Raw genomic sequence first — 22,096 nt, 5'->3', positions numbered from 1 at the left:
TGATCCCACTCTCAGGTCTCCCCACTGTTCACCAGACAGCAGAGCCCCTGTTTCAGCATGTCTCCCATCTCCTCCTGTCTCAGGAACATAATTATGCCACTATCTAAGCATGAGTCAGTTTGAGTCTGCTTCAAATTACCTACTCCAAGCTGGAAAAGTGATAGCTTGAGACCATCATCCGGTTCTACTGGTGTTAGTTAGAATTTACTCAAATTGGGTTGAGTACATCACTGCATGGTCTAAGGGGTGAGGAACTTCCTATATATGTCAGAGTAAACATTGGTAGAAGCATTCATATACAACAGCCACTGTGGGCTGAAGGGTAGTGGGTAATTATAATATAAATCAGGGCAGTACGTAACCATTTGAGGAGCATTTTTTCTTCCAGAGGTAGTCGAACGCAAGGCCAAGGTGTTTGCCGTAGTCATCTTTGTACCACATCAAGAGCTCTTGTCCTGGTTTGATGGGTTGACAGCAACGATAGAGGATGCCTCCTCGATACTGGAAGGCCACAAGATTCTGTTCTTCTTCATTACGTGCACAATTCACATACCTGGAAAATAAAGAGACAGACAGTGAGCAAGGGACGAGGGAGGAATATGAAGTAAGAGAGAGGAAGGGATCAGTTCATAGCAGGGGAAAGAATGGCTCCCTTTGAGTCAGCTAACTTATAACAATGGTTGTCAGTGGGATCCATGCAAGGAGAGCTATTATGCAGCCTGGTCTTTGTGTGTTTCGTCACCAGCTTGTGGTGCAGTGAATTAAATAGCAATGAATTACCAAAACAGACAAAGACTTTTTTTTATTTCAAGCTAGGCAGCATAGTGGCACTGGGGTTCGTGTTGCCACCTCACAATCTCTAGGGGCCCGGATTCAAACCTTAGCTCAAGTTACTGTTCATGCAGAGTTTTGCATGTTCACTCATGTTTGTGTGGGTTTCCTCCAGTGTCACCAGTTTCCTCCCATCTCCCAAAAACAAGCACATAGCTGGACTGGATATGCCAAATCTAGATTCATATGGGGTATGCATAAGCATATGGGATATTTCCATGCCTTGTCTGTAGGCCCCTTATGAGTCCAGTTTGCACTCAGTGATTTTTGGAGGACACAGTGCCTTAATGTTGCCTAATGGTTCCTAAGAGTTTTGAATGTAATACAAGAATTTACTACTGTTTGGGCTTGGGTCATTGCATTCTCTTCAGTTACAAAGTGTAACTACAGTCCAAAAAGTGCATCCCTATTCAAGATGATATCAGTGGCAGATGTTTGTATGGCAACCTCTTGGGCCTCCCCCTCACACTTCTGTGCGTTTTTAGTACTGGTCATTTTGACCACCTCTGTGGCTCACCTTCTTGAGTTCTCCTCCTTGACTACAGCTGTGTGGTGTGTGGGTATGCATCCCATACTTTTTTATACAAAGTGACTTGACTGAAAGGGACTTAGATTATGCAGATATACGCTGTTCGCTGTGGACAAGAATGAGGCACAAGCCTAGGCTTCTCCACACATTAGACATAACTTGATGAAAACCTGGTGAACTAAGGGAAGGTGGTGGTGACGGGTGTATTATCTGTCTTAGAGGCATGAATAGATGTGTCTTCTGGCTGACAAGCATGGAGAGGTTTCCCAAACTCTCTGTGTTATACCTCATTTCAGCTCCTTCTGGAAACAATGATTAGCATAATCTAATGTTTTCCACTAAATAATGAATGGTAAAAACAACTAAAATACTGAACAGAATGCAGATGTATTCCTCACCTCATCCAATTAGAATGCATCTCTCTCTGGCCATCTATGTATTTCTCACACTGCCTGCTCCTGGATATCTACAAAAGAATGCATAATATATTACACATTTACTTTATAGTCAAGTCAAGTCAAGTGGCTTTATTGTCATTTCAACCATATACAGCTAGTTAGTACACAGTGAAACGAAACAACGTTCCTCCAAGACGATGGTGCTACATAAAACAACACAGAACTACAAGAGACTACACATTACTACATAAAGTGCACATGCAAATGTGTGCAAACAGCACAAGACAGTACAATAACTACAAAAACAGGATAATAGGCACAGTAAGAGACAGTGCAATGCCGACTAGTACACAGTTCTAGTATGAAAGTGTCAGATATAACAGTACTGCAAAAGAATATAAATTGCTGTGAACATAAAACATAACATACTATGAAATAGGCTTTGCGGATGCAACGTGTAGTGTAAATATCTGTGATGGAGAGAAGAGAGACCCCGATGATCTTCTTAGCTGTCCTCACTATCTGCTACAGGGTCTTGCAATCCAAGACAGTGCAATTTCCAAACCAGGCAGTGATGCAGCTGCTCAGGATGCTCTCAATACTCCCTCTGTAGAACATGGTGAGGATGGGGAGGTGGGAGATGGGCTTTTGTCAGCCTTCACAGAAAGTAGAGATGCTGCTGGGCTTTCTTGGTTATGGAACTGGTGTTGAGGGACCAGGTGAGGTTCTCCAAGGAATTTGGTGCTCTTGATGATGGCCACAGAGGAGCCGTCGATATTCAGTGGAGAGTGGTCACTCCTTGCTCTCCTGAGGTCAACAACCATCTCTTCAGTTTTGGCCACATTCAGAGACAGGTTGTTGGCTCTGCACCAGTCCTTTAGCCGCTGCACCTCCTCTCTTTATGATGACTCGTTGTTCTTGCTGATGAGATCCACCACAGTCATGTCATCGGCGAACTTGATGATGTGTTTTCAGCTGTGCATTGCTACACAGTCATGGGTCAGCAGGGTGAACAGCAGTGGACTAAGCACACAGCCCTGGGGGACTGCAGAGCTCAGTGTGGTAGTGTTGGAGATGCTGTGTCTGATCCAGACTGACTGAGGTCTCCCAGTCAGAAAGTCCAGGATCCAGTTGCAGAGGGAGGTGTTCAGGCCCAGCAGGTACAGCTTTCCAATCAGGTGCTAAGGAATGACTATGTTGAATGCTGAACTGAAGTCTATCAACAACATTCGAACATATGTGTCTTTTTTGTCCAGGTGGGTGAAGGCCAGAGGGAGGGTGGTGGTGATGGCATAATCTGTTCAGCGGGCCGAGTGTAGAAGTTGTTCAGTGCATCTGGAAGTCAGGCATTACTGTCACAGACAGGTGATGTTGTCCTGTAGTTGGTGATGGCCTGGATGCTCTGCCACATGTGCCGCATGTCACCACTGTCCTTGAAGTGGCTGTAGATTCTCTGGGCGTGTGTGCACTGATGGCCTGGGACAGTCTGGCCCTTGCTGTTCTTAGGGCTGCCTTGTCGCCTGTTTTGAAGGCGGAGTCTCAGGTCCTCCTCAGCTCACACACCTCTGCGGTCATCCACGGCTTCTGGCTGGAGCATGTGGACCTGAGACTCGTGTGTGGGTCTGATCTTGGAGACAGTGATGTCATCAGTGCACTTGCTGTTGTAGCTGGATACTGATGCCATGTATTCCTCCGAGTTGGTGAAGTTGCCGTCGGTTGCAACTTCTCTGAACATGTGCCACTCAGTGTGCTCAAAACAGTCCTGAAGAGCAGAGATGGCTCCTGCTGGCCAGGTTTTCACCTGCCTCATAACCGGTTTGGAACATCTGACGAGCGGTCTGTATGCTGGGATTAGCATAACAGAGATCCAGCATGTTCTCCCCTCTCGTTGCAAAGTCCACATGCTGATGGAATTTAGGGAGCACTGACTTGAGATTTGCATGGTTGAAATCTCCGTACTAAACAATCCATAAGGGGGTGAATTCTGCAGCTTGCTAATAGACCCATACAGTTCACACACTGCCTCCTTAGCATTAGCGCTGAAGGGAATGTACACTCCGACTATAAGGACAATGGTGAATTCCCATGGTAAATAAAATAGTCTGCATCTAACAGTCACAAACTCTACCAGTGATGAGCAGTAACTAGAAACTAGCACCGAGTTCTTGCACCAGTCCATGTTGATGTAAACACACAAGCCACCACCGCGAGCCTTACCACACAGGTTACATTATTCACATGAACTCAGAGGTATCAAACACAGGGCCAAAGCCCTATATAATCAGTGGTTTGTGTTTAACACCCAAACCACTCACCAAATACTTTATAAGGAACACCTCTACATCCACACATTCATGCAATTATCTAATCAGCCAATTGTGTGGCAGTAGTGCAATGCACAAAATCATGCAGATACAGACCAGCAGCTTCGGATAATGTTCACATCAACCGTCAGAAAGGGGGAAAATGTGTACTCAGTGATTTGACCATGGCATGATAGTTGGTGCCAAACGGGCTAGTTTGAGTATTTCAATAACTGATCTCCTGGGATTTTCATGCACACCAGTCTCTAGAGTTTACTCAGAATGGATTAATAAAGAAAAACATCCAGTGAGTGGCAGTTCGATGGACGGAAACGCCTTGTTGAGAGAGGTCAATGGAGACAGGCCAGACTGGCAGAAAGGCTACAGTAACTCAGATAACCATTCTGTACAACTGTGGTGAGCAGAAAAGCATCTCAGAATGCACAAAATTTCGAACCTTGAGGTGGATGGGCTACAACAGCAGAAGACCACATTGGGTTCCACTTCTGTCAGCCAAGAACAGAAAGCTGAGGCTGCAGTGGGCACAGGCTCACCAAAACTGGACAACGAAGACTTGAAAAATGTAGCCTGTTCTGATGAATCTCAATTTCTGCTGAGGTACACAGATGGTAGTGTCAGTCAGAATTTGGCACAAAATCCTTGTGTCAACAGTCCAGGCTGGTAGAGGTGGTGTAATGGTATGGGGAATGTTTTCTTGGCACGTTTTGGGCCAGTTAATACCAATTAATAATTATTTGAATGGCACAGCCTATTTGAGTATTGCTGCTGACCATGTGCAACCCTTTATGGCAACAAGTTACCCATTTTCTAATGCTATTTCCAGCATGATACTGCACCCTGCCACAAAGCAAAAGTCGTCTCAAACTGGTTCCATGAACATGATATTGAGATCAATGTTCTTCAATGGCCTTCTCAGTTACCAGATCCAAATCCATTAGAACACCTTAGGGATGATCTGCAGGAATTGAATCTCAAAGCAATGTTTCCAACATCTTGTGGAATCCATGCCACAAAGAATTGATGCTGTTTTGAAAGCAAATAGAGGCACAACCCAGTATTAGTATAGAGCTCAGTGAGTGTATGCTATATACAGTATCCACTGAAAGTACATTTCACTTTTTATCCGTGATGAAGTATTTTGTTGTGTTGGCAGTGTGTTTCGGGTCATTGTCTTGCTGCATGATGAAGTTCCTCCCAATTACACTGGATGCATTTCTCTGTAAATTGGCATACAGAATTTTTCTGTAGACATCTGAATTCATTCTGCTGCTACCATTATAAGTTACATCATCAATAAAAGATTAATGAGCCGTTCCAGAAGCAGCCATGCAAGCCCATGCCACGACACTACCTCCACTGTGCTTAACCGATGAGCTTATATGTTTTGGATCATGAGCAGATCCTTTCTTTCTCCACACGTTGGCCTTTCTATCACTTTGGTAGAGGTTAATGTTGGTTCCAGAAAATCTGTGGATCATCTCTGTATTTCTTTGTGAATTCCACTCTGGTCTGAGATACATGGCCACACCGCTGGGTATGTGAAACAAGGAGAACAATGGGGAATAGAAATATGGCAGGGACTTTAAAAGACGTGCAAATGCTGGACGGCCAGCGATAGAAACTATAAAACTATTTCCAATGACAATATTAGTTCCAAAGCACAGTAATGTTTATGGGAATAACTAGTGTTGGGCTCAGGACCACCTTAGCCAAGGCTGACTCAAGACCAAGACCATGGCCAATGGAGTCTGATTCAAGACCAAGTACGAGAGCAGGACAAGACCAAGATGAGACCAACCCCATACATGGACTGGTCTCGAGTACCACAACACTAGGAATAAAGCTAAGGAGTTTGGATCTTATCTTTCTTACTTAGGGACTAAGTGACCATGTTAGTAAGCTGTCCATGTGCTGTTGCAGATTGATCGGTGGTGATTACGCTTAAGGTGAATGCAGTTGGTAACTCTCTCATTATGATCTCAGATGAGAAAAAAGTAGAGCTCCTCTTTGCAGCCAGTTCGCACGTGGCGATCAGCCTAAGAAAGAAAGAGCTTCTCTCTTTTATGGTTCATCCTGTAAAGTGGAACCAACAGAGAGACCGAACAAAGGCTGTGAAGTCCTTTTGATGGTTCGTTGCGTCCTACTGGTTGCTGTAAAAGTACTTTAATAGAAGTGCGTCCCCTATCTGTGGATGCATGGTACCTACACGCGTTAATCATGTTCTTCATATTTTCCAGGTTATTTGTACAACAGCACCTTTTAAGTCTAACAGGCTGAAAGCCTTATATCTTTGATAGTGACATTTACTGTTAACATTAGAAAATAAGTATTAAGAAACTAACTCACCACCCAAGAATAGCCACTATTCATGGCTTCCTCTCTGTCCACCAGGTCTCCCTCACATGGCCCAAAGTGTGCACCAAGTGGAATAGTCTCACCCTTATTGAACACCCCAAGGCCTGCATTAGGAATGTCAGACTTTCCAACCTCTAGACCGAGGGGAAGGGTTTGTATGGCTCGGTCAGCAATCCCCATGGGAACAGGGGTATCAGAAATGAAAAGGGCTGGACCATGAACTTCACACTTGTTGATGAAGTAGGATCTGCAGTCCTCACAGTCTGGAAGGAGAAAATGAAACAAATTAAATTCCTGAGTCCAAATAAACACATTTTTAGAATGCAATAAGAGTTAAGTATTTCCAAATGTTTGCGTGTTTTGCACTTGGATGTGAATACCGGTGAAACCACTAGTATTAACACCTCATGGAAATGAACGCTGGGTGTGAGAATAAACTTCCTGAACAGAAAGTCCTTTTGACAGGCTATTATTTACATGGGGGCATTAGACTGTTTCACAGACTTAGGTTAAGTGCCTCCCCAATTATTAGGTTGGGAGGCACTTGAAAAATCTATATAATCCTTCAACTGCCCTTTGTCTCTCTGACAGTACCCTGTTTCCTTCAGAAAATAAACATAAGGCTGCACGCATTTAAAATTCCTTTACTATCAATAACCATGGGGAAGAATAAAAAAAATAACAGCAATGCCATACATACAAACAGTCATGTACTATTTTATAGATTTGCTAGTCTAAGCTAACTTTTGCCTGCTGTCTGTTGTAATGTGTAAATAATTTAGAGCAGGGGTGGGCAACAGGATGATGTATGCAGATTCTTGACATTGATAGAGAACTACCAGTGGTGTAAATTTAAACATTGTGTGAAATAGGCTAATTATTACCCAAATAGTTACATTCTACTTATACATTTACTTATCCTAAAAGCATAAAAATACTCTGAATCATTTATTTATGAGGCATTTAGTTATTACAGAATATAGACCTATGCCATTCTATAATGAAATGGTTTTAACTTTAACTTGAAGACTAAAATTAGGAAAATAAATATAAGTATAAAGTTATACAACAAAAGGAAGTATAACATTTTCTCTGCTTTCTGTATAGGTTTGGTATTTCCAACAAAAACAAGCAATCATGGCACCCGTGTGGCTAGGGAGATGATGTAATCTGACTGGATTTCTGGATTTTGTCGCTTTAAAGCTGCGTATAGGTAGAAGTTGTTTATAAATAGTGTTTTATATTTAGGTGAAATGTGATGGAAAAAAATAGGAATAGGTCGCAGCTAATCACAGCCATGCTGATATTCACTACAACAGCATGATTGGGAGTGTGAAAATGCATTTATACAACATTTGTATAAACAAGAAATTAATATAAAGTAACTGACATTCTAGACCAAATATGGCCAAATATTTTGTTTGTTTTTACTCTGCCAACGAAAATAGTTCCCAAAGAAGTCACAGCTGGATAAAGCATTGCGTGTTGCTATGCAATGCACAGACTAACTAACAGCCCGTAGGAACGGTTTCAGTGGAACAAACTACTGCTAGACTTGTAAATTTATGTTGCAAACACAGACAAGAGGATTGATACAGATAGTGAAATGTTCCAGTGCTGTTTTAGTATATATCAAGTCTTATGGAACAATCAAAGTAGTGGACCGGAACTATCTGTTTTGGTATAATATCTAAAAATAATGTATAATTATCTTTAAGATATCACTCGGCTATAGTTTATTTTAGGTTGCTTGAACATCTTCAACCAACAATGATTTCTTACAGAGGAACTCGTCATCTTCAGGTTCTTCCTCTTTTATAGGTTTCCTCTGGAATCCTCCAGTCTGTTGGTCATTAGTCATGACACATCCTACAGGGCTTGATGTACCACCACCTAAAAGTCCATAAATTCAATTAAAAAAAAAGTCAGTGGGATAGTCACAAATTAAACTAGACTCTGATGTTGTCTTACAGGGATAGCCTTCATCTTCATGTTCTTCCTTTTTTATAAGCTTCTGCTGATCCACAGGGATGACGAATCCCACAGAGCTTGATGTCCCACCATCTGAAGTAGGGAAAATCTCAGTCTTCACATCCCTACAAAGCTAATGACCAAAGAACAATAATTACTGGGGTGATCAAATGATAAATTAATTAGCTAGCCCACTGGGCAAGTGTAATCCCCAGTTTGCTGGCCCGTTCCATGTTTTGGTTGCCTGGAAACCATACTGACTAGGCTAAAAAGTGGTAGCTAATGTAACAACATATGGCCAGCTAATTAGCTAGTTAAATTAATCAATACAGAGTAAATGAAATGAATGCATATACGAATTTCGGTGGAGGGAACAACTGTGTCACCATAATCCTGATGAAGTTATTAATGTAGTGTTTGCAAACTAATATCATCACTAAGCAATTAGCAAATGTTTAACCTATAAGCTGCAGTGTTCTCTGCAGTTGCTGAACCTACTTGTTAATCTACTGGGCAAAAACAAACAAAAAACTAATAACCCAGTGATTTGTCCACCCCTGTATTATTTAGCAAAAATGTATATGTAAGAATATAAAAGAGTCTAGTCTATTTCAAGTTTTTCTGTGCTGTAACTTGCCTCGTAGACTGCAAAAGTTTGCCCAAGTGCTGAGAGCAGACACACTGATAACTACATGATAAAGACTTTAGAATATTGAGAATGACAGGGAATATTGCAATGCATGGTGCAATGCCCAGTTCTGAGTTCCAGCATCTAATGGAAGCTTTGCGCTACCTTTAGGCAGGAGGGACTACACTCTTAGGCTTCTTGTAGATGCCTGGATGTCCCTCACCTATTCTAGGGTATAGAGATCATCTCTGGTGCTAGACGAGCATAGGTACTGAGATCCCACAGGGCATTATCTTAATCATGTCACAAAGAGAAAATGCACGCAGCCCATGTGTCTGCTATTTAGTGATAATATTCCCTCATTTTAGTTATTTATTAAATCAAAAATTATTATTTATCAAAGAAAAAAGAGAGCACTGACCTCTGCTGATTCCATTATAAGACGTCTAAAGGATGCAATTCTGGGGGGGAAAAAAAGAGGCTCACTTATAACAAGGACATTCAGAAAATCAACATGTGTAATGGAAACAATTAAGATATTGTTATATTAATAGAGAAAGAAAGAAACATTATTCCTCTGAACAGATACAGACACGAAACACACTCACAGTCTGAACGCTTCAGGTGAAACCAGCTCTAGAAAAATGTTTCTGGTTTCTGTATTCATCAGTCAAATAAATGTTTTCATTAAGATAATAATTACCAGTAGCAATCATGGAAACCGAAGTAACCATGTTTCCAGACTTGCATCTCTATTTTCACACACTTTTCCACTGCACCACCCATCTCTCTGCTTGCTGCTAAGCCCCACATCAATATTACTTTTTGTTTTTGGCAGCAACACATCAGATGTGTTGTTGCAACAAATGTCTTCATGTGGATTATTTTAGATTTTTGTGGAACAGAGTATTAAAGCACTACCAACAAAAAATCCATCTTCAATATTTCTTGATATAAATTAGTAAAATAAACAAATGAAAAAGATGAGATTTGGAGTTTCTCACATGACCCCATTTGTAAATCAAGCAACCCAACGTGGTGTCACCAGCCCTAGGTTGGGAACCCCTGGTGTAGTGTGTAACAATTTGCTCCACATCATTCTTATTATGCCTTCAATGAAAAGTCATGGCATACTAATACTATCATTGCTGAGCTATTAATAGATATTACATTTTATCCTCTCAGCTAATATCATATAATTTTCTGTTCTGACCGAGTTATGGTTTTTCTTATTGAATTAATTAGGCATTTTGTTATTTTTATCTTCCTGAAGGTTTGACATTGCATTACATTAAAATTACATGCTACATACATAAAGAAAACAAATTTACACCACATTGTAAGACTATTGTAAGACTACATGTTTTGAATGTGACATCAAAAGGAGACTCAAATACACCCATTTATTCAAGTCGGAAACTCCTGAGTAGGAAGGAAGAACTTAAACACAGTTAAACTTGTCAAAGAAAGAATCTAGCCATGGGGATCACAGTCCAGTGACGTCTGTGCCGGTCCCAAGCCCGAATAAATAGAGAGGGTTGCGTCAGGAAGGGCATCCAGCGTAAAACATTGCCAAATTTAAACATGCGAATCGTCAGTACTCTGAATTCCATACCGGATCGGTCGAGGCCCGGGTTAACAACGACCGCCATCGGCGCCGGTGACCTACAGGGCGCCGGTGGAAATTGGGCTACTGTTGGTCGAAGAAGTAGAGGAGGGAGGAGAGTGCGTAGACAGGGAGAGAAGAGGAAAGGTAAGAGTGTAGGACTGAGAATAGGAACTCTGAATGTTGGTACTATGACAGGGAAAGGTAGAGAGCTGGCTGATATGATGGAGAGAGGGAAGGTGGATATACTGTGTGTACAGGAGACCAGGAGGAAGGGTAGCAAGGCTCGTAGTATAGGAGCAGGATTCAAGCTGTTTTATTATGGTGTGGATAGTAAGAGATATGGGGTAGGTGTGGTCTTGAAGGAGGAGTTTGGGAGGAATGTTCTTGAGGTGAAGAGAGTGTCAGACAGGGTGATGAGTCTGAAGTTAGAGATGGAAGGGGTGATGTTGAATATTGTTAGTGGTTATGCCCCACAGGTAGTTTGTGAGTTAGAGGAGAAAGAGAGATTCTGGAGTGAATTAGATGAGGTGATACAGAGTATTCCCACGGGTGAGAGAGTGGTGATACAAGACAGTGGTGAGACCGGCTATGCTGTATGGTTTAGAGACAGTGTCACTGAGGAAGAGACAGGAGTCAGAGCTAGAGGTAGCAGAGCTGAAGATGTTGAGGTTCTCTTTGGGAGTGACAAGGTTGGTCAAGATTAGGAACGAGTACATCAGAGGGACAGCTCATGTTGGACATTTGGGGGACATAGTTAGGGAGGCCAGATTAAGATGGTTTGGACATGTTCAGAGGAGGGAGAGTGAGTATATTGGTAGGAGAATGTTGGACATTGGGGCTGCCGGGCAGGAGGCGAAGAGGAAGGCCAAAGAGGAGGTATATGGAGGTAATAAATGAGGATATGAAGCTAGTGGGTGCAAGTGTTGAGGATGCAGAAGATAAGGATAGGTGGAGAGTGATGATTCGCTGTGGTGACCCCTGAAGGGAAAAACCGAAAGAAGAAGAAGAAGAAACTTGTCAAAGAAAGAGGAGTAGTAGATTCTAGAGAAAGGTGCGTAATATTATACAACTTATTTTGGAACAACAATCTTGAGTGTTAAAAAAAATAAATATTAAATAAATAAAATTTTCTGAATAAAGATTCTTTAAAATTTAGTAACTGTTTGAAGGACATTTTGCCCTTAATTATTGTCATTGAATTATCTGTGTCTGACTCTATGATCACTTGATAAACTTTATGTTCATTCTACCTCATGTTATGCATCACCGGTTATGCTTAGGCTGATTCAGAAGATGCTGTATTCCTCGTTTCTTGTGTTTTGACATTGTATGTCACTGTGACGGGACACATCAAGTACACAATGCACTCCCAGACACAGGTGGCATTGGGGCTCCTTCTTTTTTATATACACTGATCTGAAGATCCTTCAAGCATGCAATAAACATTAGAGTCTGAAGGTCAACACCAGTCTCCTAGATCCTAACTCAATGCTTATAAATTTCTAACAACATGGTGCTGTGACCTGGATTGCTAGGTAGGATGGGCATGGAATAAAAAAAATCTCAGAGAGCTGTCAGCCTGCTCCCACTGCTATCAGGGGAAGCCCAGCTCCCCCTAGAAAATCAGCTGGAGTATGAGGATTCTGAACCTTGATGAGGGTGGCTCAGAGACGCTTGTCAGAGGTGTCTGCTGATGGAGGGACACCCCTCTCTCTCTCTCTCTCTTTCTCTCTCTCTCTCTCTTTTTCTACACAGGGGACCTCTCAGGAGCCCAAAGGTGCAGGGGTAAGGCCTGGGCAGATGTGTTGGCATTACAGGGAACACAAATCACTTGATGCAAATGGGGGCACTGGTTCAGCTCCCCAACAAGACATAGGCCTCCCCAATCAAGCTGGGAAATACTGGATACCTGTAAGTATTTAAGGCAGTACATACCATGCATTGGTAGTTTCAGACTGTAATCAAACCTCCATCCACCAAAGCCTGGTTCAAGTTTTGGCATTGGAGAGAGCATGCCAGGTGAACGTGAGGTGTGTGCACCGGAACATTTATGACTATCCGCAAGTGCCCATCACTATTAAATTCCAAGATCAAAAGCAGAGCGTGGAGGCAGCAGTTAGCACTAACCTCACCTATCCACTATGTCCAGGGACAAACAGGACATATTTTAGACATTGTTAAGGGAAATGTTTCTGGATGGGTCCTGGAGTAGTGAAGCACGGTGTGGGATATGCACAGCACTGGCTGGGGAGGCATTGCCTAGGCTGTCAATGTCAGTTCTGCATCAGGGACACATGGAGGATGGGGAGGGCCCTGTCCAATGATTCACTGATGTACTTAATCAGTGTGGGTGTCAATGGCAATGAAATGGAAAGAGGTTAGAAAGCGGTCAACCACCGAATGGAAGCAGATCTGCGAGTTTTTAAAGAATCAGCCACAGATCTTTGTTAGTGGTTAGATATAGCTTTTCTGTGAATTTTCTGTGATGCTTTTCTGCCATTGTAAATCATACCAGAGGTAAAATCAACGCATGATCCGTGGAGAAAGCTCTGAACACGCGTACAGCTGCCTACAATGCAGGGCTGCAGACCAGCAATATGGATGAATACAAAGCAGCTTCCTACAACCTAAGGAAAATGGTGAGGGAAGCCAAAAGGAAATACAGGGACAAGATTGAGACCCAGTTTGAGCAGGCAGATTCTAGGCATCTGTGGCAGAGCATGCAAACTGTTACAGACTAAAAACTCAAGCTCCCTGCCATTAATAATGGCAGTTCCTCCCTAGCCATTGAAATGAACATCTTCTATTCACAGATTGAGGTTACCCGCACAGATCAGGAAAACCATGAGTATGAACCATCAGGTCTAGCTGGGGAAGAGGAAAGACTGGTCATTTCAGAGCTGGATGTGAAGAAGGTGCTACACAAAGTTCACACCAGAAAAACATGTGGCCCAGACATCATCCCAGGAAGTGTCCTAAAAGTCTGTGCTAACCAATTAGCACCAGTCTTTACCACCATTTTTAACCTCTCCCTCAACCAGAGTGTTGTCCCCACATGTTTTAAGTCCACCACCATTATTCCTGTCCCCAAAACCGCCCATCATGCCTCCCTGAATGACTAGCATCCAGTAGCACTCACTTCTATAGTGATGAAGTGCTTTGAAAAGCTGATCAGGGACTATGTCTGCTCCTTCCTCCCCAGCTGCCTAGACCCGTTACAGTTTGCATACCGGTCCAACAGGTCCACAGATGACGCCATCAACCACACCCTACAAAATGTCCTCTCCCACCTGGACCAGAGGAAAGGAAACTATGTGCGTATGCTGTTTGTGGATTACAGCTCTGCCTTTAACACCATCGTCCCCTCACACCTCTGCAAAAGGCTCCAGAATCTAGGACTGAACTCCACTGGATTCTGGACTTCCTGACTGGACACCCCCAGGTGGTCAGGATGGGAAACCACACCGCCTCCAGGCTCACCTTCAGCACTGGAGCCCCTCAGGGCTGCATCCTCAGCCCCCTACAGTGGTACACCGACGACGACAGTGGTGGTAGGCCTCATCACCAACAACGACAAGAAGGCCTACTTAGAGGAAGTGAACATCCTCTGCACATGGTGTCAAAATATCTCTCCCTGAATGTAACCAAAATATCTCTCCCTGAATGTAACCAAGACTATGGAGATAATTATTGACTAGGGGAAGAAGTAGGTGAGGAACTACTGCTTCCTGTTGATGAATGGGGCCACAGTCAAGAGGGTGAGCAGCTTTAAATACCCTGGGGTCCACCTCACAGAAGACCTCTCATGGACATCAAACACAAATAGCTTGGTGACAAGGGCGCACCAGCGTCTCTACCATCTACGACGTCTGGCCAGGTTCAAGATCTCTCACAGGGTGCTGAAGGCTTTCTGCACTTGGGCTGTGGAGAGTCTTCTCACCGGGAGCATTACTAACTGGTTCAGAGGCACCACGGCCAAGGACCAGAAGGTGCAGTCCAGAGTGGTGAGGGCAGTGGAGAAGGCCATCAGGACTTCTCTCCCCTGCATTACAAACATCTACAACCAGCAATGCAAGACCAGGGCCAGAAGAATTGTAAAAGACTTTCACCACCCGAGAAACATTATCTTCTCAGTGCTCCCATTAGGGAAGTGCTACAGAATCCTGAGGACCAACACAGAGAGACTCAGGAGGAGTTTCTACCCTCAAGCAATCCAGCTACTGAATAAAGGCACTAGAGTCTGCATATTACCCTACCTCACACACAGACACACATACACAAACAGTTTGCACAAAACAATTTTTTGCACACTACATAGTAACTCTAAACACTGCACAGCTCTGTATATTTGCTTTAATATTTTTAACTCTATACAGAAACCTCCGTTTATATAGCGTAGCGATGGGTGATAAAAAGATATCGCAATAAAGTAAGAGCCAAGGCCAGGGAGCAGACAAGCAGGATAAATGCTAGCTGCCTTGAGTCATCAATCAGCTTCCACCATATTGATACTGCGTCTGTTCCCCAAGCTAAACAAAAATGTAGAAACTCTCAAAGTTTGTTTTAGTAACCTAATTAACATAAAATTAGATCATACTGAATACACAGCCAGCACCTTTGATCTGAAGCTAGGACTGTTAAATATTAGATTGCTTATATTTAAAGCACTTATTGTAAATGAAACTGTTACTGATGAGGAATTTAATGTACTGGGATTAACAGAAACTTAGATTAGACCAAATAAGTATGCTCTAGATAATATAAGCCCACCTGAAATAAAAATAATTAGAGAGAAATAACTAACACCCTGGTATAACAATCACACTCGCAAATGTAAATAGCATCAAACTAAACTGGTAGTATTCCAAATTGCATGGAAAGACAGCCTTATTAGCTATAGAAATGCTCTTAGCACTGCTAGATCAGCACCCTCCCTCTCCACCCCAAAAAAAAATCCCATATTCTTATTTAATACAATAATTCTTATTTAACTAGTTAATTAGGAACAAAATCACCACAGAAGCATGCATACCACCGGTACATAATACAATGATTTTATGAATTTTTTCAATGACAAAATTGAAAATATTAAGCAAAAATTCAGACAATCTGATAGCTGACCATGTAGATGACAACCACTGCAGATCAGCAATTAGAATCCTTTACTCCCCTCCACAAGACTGAACTAATTTCACTAATTTTCTCTTCAAAATCAACGTGTACTAGCTCACCTACCTATACATTTCCTCAAACAGATACTCCCAGAAGCTATCAAACCACCCTTAAAAATATTCAATTCTTCCCTTAGCATTAGCTATGTACATAAATCCTTTAAACTAGCAGTTATCAAACCCCTGATTAAAAAAAAAAAATGACTTCAACCCCTGTCAACTGTCCAACTATAGGCCAATATCAAACCTCTCCTTTATCTCCAAGATCCTAGAAAAGGTTGTAGCACAGCAGTTAGGCTCATACTTGCATAGGAATGTTATTCCTCCTTTGGCTGCTCCCGTTAGGGGCACCACAACGGATCACTGGTCCACATATGTATTTGATTTGGCACAGTTGTTATGCTGTATGCCCTCCCTGACACAACCCTCCCCAATTTTATCAAGGCTTGGGACCGGCAATGAGCGCGCACGGTTGTGCGCAACCCCAGTGACTGGGGTTGGTTCCCTGGCCGGGAATCGTACCCAGGCCGCAGCGGGGAGAGCGCTGTGGCCTATCCACTAGCCTTCCAGGGACCCTTGTACTTGCATAGGAACAATATTCATAAAATCTATCAGTCAGGCTTTAAGCCTGATCACAGTACTGAGACAGCACTGGTTAAAATGGTAAATGAAATACTACTAGCCTCTGATCAGAGCTGTGTCTCGTTGCTTGACCTTAGTGGAGCTTTTGACACCATAGCTCATAATATTCTCCTAAACAGACTAGAAAATGTTCTTGGAGTTAATGGAACGGCCTTCTCCTGGCTCAGGTCTTATTTGACTGATCGTTATCAGTTTGTAGATGCAGCTAAATGGTGACTTTTCTAGGCATAGTAAAATATAGTTTGGTGTTCGACAAGGGCCTGTTTTAGGCCTACTGCTCTTTTCTCTGTATATGCCACTTCTGGACACAATTATTCGTAAACATGGTATTAGCTTCCACTGTTATGCTGATGACACGCAGTTATATGTTTCAGCAAAGCAGCTTAATAAAGTTAAGGAATGTGTAAAGGACATAAGACACTGGATGCAGAGTAATTTCCTCCCACTTAATTCTGACAAGACAGAAATAACAGTAGTAACCCTGGAAGACCTTTCAGTTACACCATGTGCAGCAGTGTGTGTGATTATTGACTCCAGTCTCTCATTTGAAACTCATGTAGATAATATTACTACGATTGCCTTTTTTCATCTCTTACCAGTATAAGAAATATAATGTCACTACATGATGCAGAAAAAAACAGTTCTTGTTTTTGTTACCTTTAGGTTGTACTACTATAATGCCTTACTGTTTGGATGCTCCTGAAGGTGCATAAACAAGCCAAATCAGTCAGTCCAAAATACAGCAGACAAAGTCCTTACTAGAACCACGAGATATGACCACATCACCATTATCTTATCCACACTGCTTTGGCTCCCAGTAAAATTTCACATTGCTAATAAAATACTACTAATGACCTATGAAGCACTGAATGGTCCCACACCTCAGTACCTGAGTGAACTTTTGGTCTTTTATGATCCACCAAGCCTGCATTGATCAAATTGTGCAGGCTCTTTGTTGGTTCCTAGAATAATGAAGGCTACAGCATGGGGCAGAGCTTTCTCTTACAAAGCCCCACAGTTATGGAACAGCCTTCCAATTAGTGTTCTGGACTCAGACACAGTCTTCAAGTCTAGGCTGAAAATCTATTTGAAGCCTTTTGTTAACAGCTTTTCTCTTAGGTCAAGGTGCAGATCTGGAGGGTTCATGTACATAGAGTAATCTGGTAAACTGGGATGTTCAGTCACCTCACAGCCCTCTGCAAACAATGTACAGCTTCTTTAAGCATTACAGGACAAAAACATACCCAATACTCTGTGTTCTCTATCTCTCTCTACATGTTACTCCTGCTTCCTGATGAGATACCAGTGATCCTGATTCCAGCCCTCCAGACCTGCCTGATCCATCTTGATGCTTTACTTCTGCTTGGAGCCTCCTTCACCCAAAAATGTGGATGGTATCACATGGACAGCCTAAATATGGCTATGGATGTTCTTACTTGGATAGCTTAAAGACTACACTTGCTAAAAACAGTATCAGATCAAGTCTCAATCACTGAACAGTCGATAATGTCACTTTGATAATATAGACTTAAAATGCTAATGAAATCAGAAATGACTCTGATGCTCATATTTAAGTTCCTTTCAACACACTTAACAACGTCTGACCACACAGTATACAGTTACAGAAGAGACATGATTCATAATCACACTATTCAGTCTGAGGTATCCAGAGTGGGCTTCTTCGAGATGGGTATAAAAATGTCTTGAAGGCGGTCAGTGCATGGACAGATGTTATGGAGTTGTTCACAATAAAAATGATGAAGGTGAGGAGGTCTTGTGAGATGGTGTCCAGAGGCACAGTATATTCCAGAGATCTTTTTTTGAAGCAATGTGTTTAGAATATACAACCTCTGTAGTGTATTCTAGAGAAGGCGCATAATACTGTACAGGTTGCTGACTGTTCTGAAGTTACTGAACTCAATAATATTGCATTTCTTTTTGAGGCATTTCGCTTGACCTTTTGGAAACTTCTTTTTTCCAAATAAAAATTCTTTAAAATTTTGCAACAGTTAAGCTGTCAAAACTAACATGTAGTAGTATCTAGCAATGGTGTCCAGTACTGATTCTATTATGTATGATTTACCACCTGGAGTATTTGGATTTTTTCCCCTAAAATTATACATTCTGTATGTGTATCATAACGCTTTTTTTTGGCTCTTTGCAAAAACAATTTTCTGGACATTCTTTATAAATCACACCAGTAGTACAATTATGTTGCAAGAGATACTAAGGATACAGTAGATACAATTTACCCATCTCAATAAAATTGTCATCTTGTAAAAAAAAAAAAATAAAATAAAAAAAAATAAAAATGCTGGTACATGCTAATTACATAAATAAAATGAATTACATTAGCCTTATTTGGACAGAATTAAATTTGGGGTCTTAAGGTAATTTCCTATTTTACAAGGATACTCTGCTTTTTTACTTCCATCTCGATCGACCATGTTGGTGTTTCTTTCAGTCCTCCTCTGAAAAAAATTATGTTTTTCGCCAAACTTGGCGATCATCTGATAATCTTATTCCCATCCCATACACGTCACAGGTATGTGTTTTTGTATGTCGATTTCATCTTGGGAAAAAAAAATAAATGTTTGACAACTGCAACCCGCCATATTTATTCTTGGAACGCACAAATTAATGACCCAGATATTAAACACTTCCCGAGCTGCGAAACAAAAAAATGGACGCTTCTCATATACTTTGTGATTGTTTTATTGTATTTTCAAATTGTCATTGGAACTATGGTTCACTCCAAACTGAAATAAGAGTCAGCGTCCCTTCTCGACCACTTGAATGAACTTTGTTATGAACGGAGCACGATCATGTAACCATGTGATGCAAAAACACCCGGGTTTGTTGAAAATACAACCAGCTGGAAACTCACTCCTCCTGTGGTCATTTCTGATGCGGGAGTTGTATCACCGAGGAGAAGAGTAAAAAATTGTATTATAAACTACCCCCTGATAAACTAATCCAGTCTGAATAGGGCTTTTGATTACTTTGAGGAAAACAGACCCTAATGTAATTGTAGATAGTCCCTTAGGTCTCTTAGCTATTGCAGGTCTCCATAAAAATCAATGTAGTCTCAGGATTTTAAAAAAGTCCGAATATGCGAATGTGAAACCGCAGAATAAACAAACAAACCACAGCATGTAAACACACAGTTAATCCATATAAAAACTGAGCTCGAGACCAACAAACACAGATTAGCTATTCATGACCAAAGAATATTATCTAATTGTTTAAATATAAGTGTTTATGAAGAAGCTGAGCATTGTGATCCTGATTAAGACAAGACTTTGCTTGAGTCGGGTCTTTGTTTTGATATTTTTTTTTTTTTACCACCGAGAATAAATTCATTCAATGTTCAGCATTAGGTCAGGACAATGTGAGCTAACCAGGCTAATTCGGGCCAATCCATCATTAGCAAGCTATCCAATTAACCTATTTGCCCAAGTGTTTAAATGAGAATAATCTCAATTTACGGTAATAGTGGTTAGCACTGAAACCTTTGACGAAGGCTTCATCCCAAATGGCTTCTCATTGCTATTACAAGTGCACTACATAGGGCGCAGACGTCATTGGTTCGTGTTCTACGTAGTGCACATATATAGGGACTAGCGAGCCAACTGGAATTCAACCATTTAGCTTACAAGTTACAGCTAGTAAGATTCAGTTTCACTTACCTCAGGCGTGAAAGCAAAACCTCAACAAGCTTCTACTCGAAACTTGTTCAGATCTAAATTTTTTTCTGTGGTATCCTGTCAGAAATATTTTTATGCATAGAGGATTAACTCAATCAGACAGTATCGCAATCCTTCTCAGCTTTGTTTTCTAGCTGTTAGAGAATCAACATTTGGGCTCATTAGCGCCACCACTTGGGCTGGAGCATGAGGCCAGTTCAATGACTGTACAGTATAATGTATATAGTATGAGTGGACAACATGGCACCATTGACTCCCATTGTGAGGCTTTTGAAGCTGAAATTTGGTTGAACTGAAAGTCGTCATCATGACTGACTTTGCACAGTAGGTCAAAAAACACGCAGTAGATAAGACAAACAGCGGGTTCACCTCTCGCCCATCCATATTGGCCCCTTCTTCATGCCAGGAGCACACTCGTCAAGCGATACAGTCCCCTCCGAAAATATTGGAATGGCAAAGCCAATTCTTTCATCTTTGCTATACACTGAAGGCATTTGTGTTTGAGATCAAAAGATGAATATGAGACGACAGATCAGAATTTCAGCTTTCATTTCCTGATATTTACATCTAGATGTGTTAAACAACTTAGAACATGGCACCTCTGGTGGAAGACCACACAATTTTTAGGTGAGCAAAAGTATAGGAGCAGATAAGACCAGATAGTAGGAGCAGATAGTAAAGGCTTGTAGTGCAGCTTCTTTCAGTTTTTGTTTGTTTTGGGTGGGGGAGTGAGGGGGATGGGGTGTGAAATGCATGCTATATGAGGTTAAGGTCTGGTGATTGACTTGGCCAGTCTAAAACCTTCCACTTTTTTCCCCCAGATGAAGTCCTTTGTTATGTTGGACTTTGTTTTGGGTCATTGTTTTGCTGCATGATGAAGTTCTCCCCAATTAGATTGGATGCATTTCTCTGTAAACTGGCAGTGAGGATGTTTCTGTAGACTTCTGAATTCATTCTGCTGCTACCATCATGAGTTACATCATCAGTAAAGATTAGTGAGCCCATTCCAGAAGCATCCATGCAACATCACTTTGGTAGAGGTTAATCTTGTTTCCAGAACCTTTGTGGATCATCTCTGTATTTCTTCTGACTTTCTGATTCTTACTCCTAATGAGTGGTTTGTATCTTGTGGTTCTGTTCTCAAAGTCTTCTTCTGTGATGCCTTCACCCCTGCCCTGTGGAGGTTGCTGGTGATGTCACTGTTGTTTTTGGGTTTTTCTTCACAGCTCTCACGTTTCTGTCAGCAACTGCTGTTGTTTTCATTGACTCACCTGTGCAATATCTGGTTGTTAGTACACCATTGGTTTCTTTCTTTATCAGGATAAATTTTTGTATTGTTGTATTGGCTATGCCCAATGCTTGTGCAATGGCTCTGATCTATTTTCTCCATCTCTATCCCTTTCTCTACTTTCTCTATCCCTCTTTTCTCAGCTTCAGAGTGGCTTGATTCTTCTCCCGAAGACAGCTCTCTGGTCTTCATGTTGGTTTATCCTTTTTAACAACAAATGCAATCTTCACAGGAGAAACCCAGGGCTCACACCAAAAGCAGATTCAGAGCTGAAACATTATTTCATCTCACTGCATACTGTACACTGTATACAGTTTTAATGACAATAAAAAAAATCTACTTGACTTGAGACCCGCTCAACCAAGTTAACAAGACATATTCATAGGCCTGCTGGTCAGCTAGACAGTGGGGGAAGTGAAATGCTCAGAGGAGAGGAAGTAGCCAAGCTGGCAGGAGCATGACAGGTGAGTGCTGCTACTTAGCAACAACACAGACCAGTTCATAGAGCTAACTTGTGAACAACACAGTGAGTGAAGCTAATAAGGCTAGCAATGCAAAGGGTCTTTCTTTGAAGTATTTGCCATGCATGCGCACATACACAAAAAAAGTATACAGGTGATTCTCACCATCCCTGTCAGAATTG

At 41.7% G+C, this 22,096-nt stretch overlaps 1 protein-coding gene across 4 annotated transcripts in view; it reads right to left on the bottom strand.

Moving 5' to 3' along the window:
• Positions 1–20,703, bottom strand: part of LOC113547147 (zinc finger protein 501) — a 37,810-nt gene extending 17,107 nt beyond the window's left edge. Inside the window, exons 1-7 of one of the 4 annotated variants that reach the window (XM_053237275.1) lie at positions 20,148–20,703; positions 9,458–9,497; positions 8,409–8,541; positions 8,220–8,330; positions 6,429–6,700; positions 1,759–1,826; positions 363–553 (exon numbers count right to left, since the gene is read on the bottom strand). In XM_053237275.1, the coding sequence (XP_053093250.1) occupies positions 363–553; positions 1,759–1,826; positions 6,429–6,700; positions 8,220–8,330; positions 8,409–8,541; positions 9,458–9,472 (790 nt within the window). In that variant the 5' untranslated portion in view covers positions 9,473–9,497; positions 20,148–20,703. The remainder of the gene's footprint in view (positions 1–362; positions 554–1,758; positions 1,827–6,428; positions 6,701–8,219; positions 8,331–8,408; positions 8,542–9,457; positions 9,498–20,147) is intronic. The other 3 variants (XM_026947382.3, XM_034307223.2, XM_026947381.3) reach the window with 3 other exon arrangements.
• Positions 20,704–22,096: the final 1,393 nt, after the last annotated feature.

This window comes from Pangasianodon hypophthalmus, chromosome 9 (assembly GCF_027358585.1).
Source record: "Pangasianodon hypophthalmus isolate fPanHyp1 chromosome 9, fPanHyp1.pri, whole genome shotgun sequence".
Classification (NCBI taxonomy): Eukaryota; Metazoa; Chordata; class Actinopteri; order Siluriformes; family Pangasiidae; genus Pangasianodon; species Pangasianodon hypophthalmus.
Note: the sequence above shows the minus strand (reverse complement) of the source record. Positions and strands in the feature narration are given on the sequence as shown.